This window comes from Narcine bancroftii, chromosome 12 (assembly GCF_036971445.1).
Source record: "Narcine bancroftii isolate sNarBan1 chromosome 12, sNarBan1.hap1, whole genome shotgun sequence".
Taxonomy (NCBI): domain Eukaryota; kingdom Metazoa; phylum Chordata; class Chondrichthyes; order Torpediniformes; family Narcinidae; genus Narcine; species Narcine bancroftii.
The window spans coordinates 61,755,992-61,761,991 of NC_091480.1; the positions used below are offsets into that span (position 1 = coordinate 61,755,992).

At 42.1% G+C, this 6,000-nt stretch overlaps 1 protein-coding gene across 3 annotated transcripts in view; it reads left to right on the plus strand.

Annotated features, from left to right (window-relative positions):
- Positions 1-5,704, plus strand: part of LOC138747270 (phosphatidylinositol 5-phosphate 4-kinase type-2 gamma-like) — a 25,604-nt gene extending 19,900 nt beyond the window's left edge. For 2 of the 3 annotated variants that reach the window (XM_069906341.1, XM_069906342.1), the window contains exon 10: positions 5,536-5,704. In XM_069906341.1, coding sequence (XP_069762442.1) covers positions 5,536-5,616 — 81 coding nt within the window. In that variant the 3' untranslated portion in view covers positions 5,617-5,704. The remainder of the gene's footprint in view (positions 1-5,535) is intronic. The other variant, XR_011347399.1, reaches the window with a different exon arrangement.
- The last annotated feature ends 296 nt before the right edge of the window (positions 5,705-6,000 follow it).

The window sequence follows — 6,000 nt, forward strand, 5'->3', positions numbered from 1 at the left end:
CCAGGTTGACATAATACATTTTTTTGCTACAGCTTGGGCTATCATAACAAATCTTTTTTGTGCTCCATCCAAATCGAGTCCAAATTCTTTGTTTTTTATATTACTTAGGAGGAAGATCTCTGGGTTTTTTGGTATATTGCTTTTTGTGATTTTATTTAGTATCTGGTTTAGATCTTCCCAAAATTTTTTCACTTTCTCACATGTCCAAATTGCATGAACTGTTGTTCCCGTTTCCTTTTTACAGCGAAAACATCTGTCTGATACTGTTGGGTCCCATTTATTTAACTTTTGAGGTGTAATGTATAGCCTGTGTATCCAGTTATATTGTATCATACGTAACCTCGTGTTTATTGTATTTCTCATGGTTCCGGAGCATAGCTTCTCCCATGTTTCATTCTTTATCTTTATGCTTAGATCTTGTTCCCATTTGTGTTTGGTTTTACCATTTGTTTCCTCGTTCTCCTTTTCTTGTAGTTTAATATACATGTTTGTTATAAATTTTTTGATTATCATTGTGTCTGTAATCACATATTCAAAATTACTTCCTTCTGGTAACTTCAGACTGTTTCCCAATTTGTCCTTCAAGTAGGATTTCAGTTGGTAGTATGCCAACATTGTATCGTAAGTTATATTTATCCTTCAATTGTTCAAAGGATAATAGTTTATTTCCCGAAAAACAATTTTCTATTCTTTTGATCCCTTTTTTCTCCCATTCTCTAAAGGAAAGGTTATCTATTGTAAAAGGGATTAGCTGATTTTTTGCGTCAGTATTAGTTTTGTTAGTTGGTAATTTGTTTTATTCCTTTCTACATGAATCTTCTTCCAAATGTTGAGCAGATGATGCAATACCGGAGAATTCCTACGTTGTACCAATTTTTCATCCCATTTATATAATATATGTTCAGGTATCCTCTCCCCTATTTTATCTAGTTCTCATCTAGTCCAATCTGGTTTTCCCTTGTTTGATAAAAATCTGATAGGTATCTTAATTGTGCGGCTCTATAATAATTTTTAAAGTTTGGCAGTTGTAAGCCTCCTTGTTTATACCATTCTGTTAATTTATCTAGTGCTATCCTCGGTTTCCCCCCCTTTCCATAAAAATTTCCTTATTATTTTCTTTAAATCCTTGAAGAATTTCTCTGTTAAGCGTATTGGTAATGTCTGAAATAGGTATTGTATCCTTGGGAAAATGTTCATTATTCTCCTATCTAAAATTCATTTAACCCCACTATCCCCTCCCCTTCCTGAGTTGCCCTTTGTCCCTTGTCGGGCAACCACATCTCCCCTCTCCATTTGGATTTGCGAAATTACTCGCAAGCGTCAACTGATTTCGCAGTGACCGTAATTCTTCCCCACCCATCCCCCCCCCCAGAAAAGATTTTAATCTTCATATATAACAAAGGTCACTCTCTTAATTCCCTCCTTACTTCCTTTCTTTTTTTACTTTCCCTTCTTAGTTCTTACCTATACTCTATTTTTTTTAAATATACATACACATACATATATATATATATATAAATATATATATATATATATATATATATACACACACATACATATAGTTTGTGGTCATTTTTGTTCTCGTTACATGTCTTCATCTCTCTGTCTGTTTTGTAGTTGTTCTGCAAATTTTCGTGCTTCCTCCAGATCCGAGAATAGTCTGTTTTGCTGCCCTGGAATAACTATTTTAAGTACCGCTGGGTACTTTAACATAATTTTATATCCTGTTGTCCATAGGATCGTTTTTGCTGTATTAAACTCCTTTCTCTTCTTCAGGAGTTCAAAACTTATGTCTGGATAGAAAAAAAATTTTTGACCTTTGTATTCCAGTGGCTTTTTGTCTTCTCTTATTTTCTTCATTGCTTTCTGCAATATATTTTCTCTTGTTGTATATCTTAAGAATTTTACTAAAATGGATCTTGGCTTTTGTTGTGGCTGTGGTTTCGGGGCCAATGTTCTATGTGCCCTTTCTATTTCCATTTCTTCCTGTAATTCTGGTCTTCCTAAGACCCTGGGGATCCAATCTTTTATAAATTCTCTCATATTCTTGCCGCCTTCATCTTCCTTAAGGCCCACTATCTTTATATTATTTCTTCTATTATAATTTTCCATTATATCTATCTTCTGAGCTAACAGCTCTTGTGTCTCTTTAACTTTTCTATTAGATTCTTCTAATTTCTTTTTTAAGTCCTCTACTTCCATTTCTATGGCTGTTTCTCATTCTTCCACCTTGCCCACTCTTTTTCCTATATCTGACATGATCATCTCTAATCTATTCATTTTTTCTTCTGTACTTTTTACTCTTCTTTTTATTTCACTGAATTCTTGTGATTGCCATTCTTTTATTGATTCCATATATTCTTTAAAAAAATATATATCCATGTACTTGCCCTTCCCTTCATCTTCCATTTCTCTGTGTTCTTCCTCCTCTTCTTCTGAGTCCACTCCAGGGTCTGTGTCCTTTACCTCTGTCTCTTCTGGTTTTCTTGTTGGGTTGTTTGTTTTATTTTGTTGGGTATTTTTGGTCTTCTTATTTTTATTAGAAGTGTCTTGCTGCTGGTCTTCTTCCTCTGGGTTGGTCATCTGTTGTTTCTTTGATTTCTTTTTACTCTCTTTCTTGTTCTCGTTATTTTCTATGTTCTCCTCTTGCTGCTTTGTTGTGGTTGTCAATTTCAGCTGTGGAGATCGACTCCTCAGCTGGTCCCCCCTCCCGTCAGTGTTATTTTTGTCTTGCGCATCGCGCATGCGCGGTTGCACACTTTTGTTTGGCTCCGCGAGCCATTTTTGTAGTCCTGAGCTCGGGGCTTCAACTGACCTGAGGGAGCGGGCTTCTCTCTCCCCGGCAGATCTCCTCGGACAGGTAAGGCCTTCACCTTCTTCTTCCGACGTCTTTTCTTCTTCTCTTCTTCCCGTTGCTTTTGGCTTTTCTTTCTTTGCTGCCATTTTCTCCACACCTTTATTTTCACTTTATTTTAATTTTTGTGTTTGTGCCTTTGTTTTTTCTGTTTTTTTTTAACTTTTCCAGAGAGGGCTGGAGTTCCCCGACCGGCCACAACTCCATCACGTGACTCCTCTCCTGTTCAAAGCAGTCTTGAAGTGCATGAATGGCCTCTGCTGGCCAGGTTTTAACCTGCTTTCGAACTGGTCTGGAGTGCCTGATGTATGGTCTGTATGCTGGGATGTGGTCTGAGTATCTGAGGTAGGGGTGGAGCTTTGCCCAATATGTATTGGAAATGTTTGTATACACCTAGTCCAACATGTTTGCGCCTCTCGTAGCAAAGTCCACATACTGATGGAATTTTGGGTGGCCCTGACATCAGGGTTGTCTGGTTGAAATCCGCAGCAATAATAATCATTCTGTCAGAGGGTGCAGTCTGCATTTCGTTTATAGCCTCTTACAGTTCCCAGGTCGCCACCTTAGGGTTAGCACCGTGGTGAATTCCTGCAGTAGATAAAATGATCAACAAATGACAGGCAAAAATTCCACCAGTGTTAAGCAGTGACTCGACACTCGTGCAGAATCCTTACATCATTCTGTGTTGATGTAAATATACAGGCCACCACCACAGGCTTTACCACAGAGAGCAGCATCTCTGTCAGTCTGAAATAAAGTGAGGCCGTCCAGTTGATTGGTGGTGTCTGGGACTCTGTCGCTGAGCCACGTTTCAGTGAAGACCAAAACACAGCGGTCCCTGTACTCATACTTCACGGACCGCCGGAGTCAGATGTTGTCTTCCTTGGCCTACCAGACCCTTTGCGATGACTGAGCTCACCAGAATGCTCTTTCTTCTTAATGATGTTCCAGACGTTGATTTGGGTCATCCTACGGTTTGGACGATGTCTCTTATTGTTTTATTCTTGTTTTCCACCCTCATCATGGCTTCTTTGACTTTCATTGGCACAACTCTGGTCCTCATGTTGAAAAATGGCAATTACAGACTCCAAAGGTGATCTAAAGCTTAGACGTAAGTCTAGTTCTCTTCTACCTGCACCAACGAAGGAATTAAACAAACCTGAGTAACGAGTAACCACAAACAGCTGTGACCCCAAATGTCCCAAACACTGAGGTACCCTGAAATGGGGAACTATGTATAAAAAGTGCTGTAATTTCTATATGGTCAAACCAAAATGTATGCAAATGACTGAGAATAAAATCTGGAATGTGCACTTTAATCACATGTGAATGGTTTGATTACAAATTTAAAACTGTGGAGCACTAGGGCAAATAAAGGGAAAAAGTGTCTTTGTCCCAACCATTATGAAGGGCATTGTACATAAATGAGCTGGAAGATGGGACAGAGTGTAATGTATCTACATTTGTTGATGACTCTGAATTGAGTTGAAAAGTAAATTGTGCAATGGATACAGAGAGCTATAGATGGGTGAAGTGAGTGGGCAGGGGTCTGGCAGGTGGCGTCCAATGTTGGTAGATGTGAGGTATCCACTTTGGAAGGAAAAATAGAAGATGAGATGATTATTTAAATGGCAAGTGATTGCAGCAGCTGCCATGCCGAAGGACCTGGGAGGGTTTGTGCATGAATCACAAAAGGTTGGTTTGCAGGTGCAGCAGGCGATCAGGAAGGCAAATGGAACATTGGCCGTTATTGCTGGAGGGATGGGATTTCAGAGCAGGGAGGTTATGCTGCAACTGTACATGGTAGTGGTGAGGCCGCATATGGAGTACTGTGTGCAGTTCTGGTCTCCTTACTTGAGGAAGGATGGACTGGTTCTGGAGACGGTGCAGAGGAGGTTCACCAGGTCGATTTCAGAGATGAGGGGGTTGGCCTATGAGGAGAGATTGTGTCATCTGGGACTGGACTTGCTGGAATTTAGAAGGATGAGAGGGGATCTTGTAGAAATGTATAAAATTATGAAAGGCATAGATCAGATAGAGGTAGGTAAATTGTTCCCATTGGTGGGGGAGACCAGAATGAGGGGACATAGCCTCAAGATCCAGGGGAGTAAATTTAGGACGGAGATGAGGAGGAACCAGAGGATAGTGAATCTGTGGAATTCATTGCTACAGAGAGCAGTAGAGGCAGGTTCATTGAATATATTTAAGAGGGAATTAGATATATTTCTTCAGTATAAGGGAATTAGGGGTTACGGAGAGAAGGCGGAGACGGGGTACTGAACTTTAAGATCAGCTATGATCTCATTGAATGGCAGAGCAGGCTTGAAGGGCCGAATGACCTACTCCTGCTCCTATCTTCTATGTTTCTATGAACTGCTTTTCCCAGAGGGTGGGGATCTGTGGAACTCACTACCCACTGAAGCAGCGGAGGTGACCTCAGTAAATATATTTAAGACCAGGTTGGATAGATTTTTACATAGGGGAATTAAGGGATATAGGGAAAAGGCAGGTGGGTGGAGATGAGCACAATCCACAGCTGATGCTGCAGGTGAGAGCCGTGGATAAGTGCCCAGTAGCAGTTAGTGAGGTTGTCAGATGGTCTGGACGGGCAATCGGACACAGCTTGAGAAGGGTTATAACCTCATCCCTATAACACTAAGTCCCTCTTTTTTTCCTGGCAGGCCGGTGCAGAGATCTCAACGGTGAACCCCGAACAGTATGCCAAAAGGTTCATGGACTTCATTACCAACATCTTTGCATAGTCGCCAAAGGATGTTCGTTCAGACCCACATTGGTCTGGGGTGGGGGGAAATTTACTCTCAGTCCCCACTTCCTCCCGTCACAAAGTTCCCACTGTTTCGCCGCCTCGGTCCCGACGGTCCCGCTGTTTCGCCCCCTCGGTCCAGACGGTCCCGCTCTTCCTCTCCCACCCCCCGACCCGCTCTTCCTCTCCCCCCGTCCCGCTCTTCCTCTCCCACCCCCCGTCTCGCTCTTCCTGTCCCCCCGTCCCGCTCTTCCTGTCCCCCCATCCCGCTCTTCCTCTCCCCCCCGTCCCGCTCTTCCTCTCCCCCCGTCCCACTCTTCCTCTCCCCCCGTCCCGCTCTTCCTCTCCCCCGTCCCGCTCTTCCTCTCCCCGCCCGTCCCGC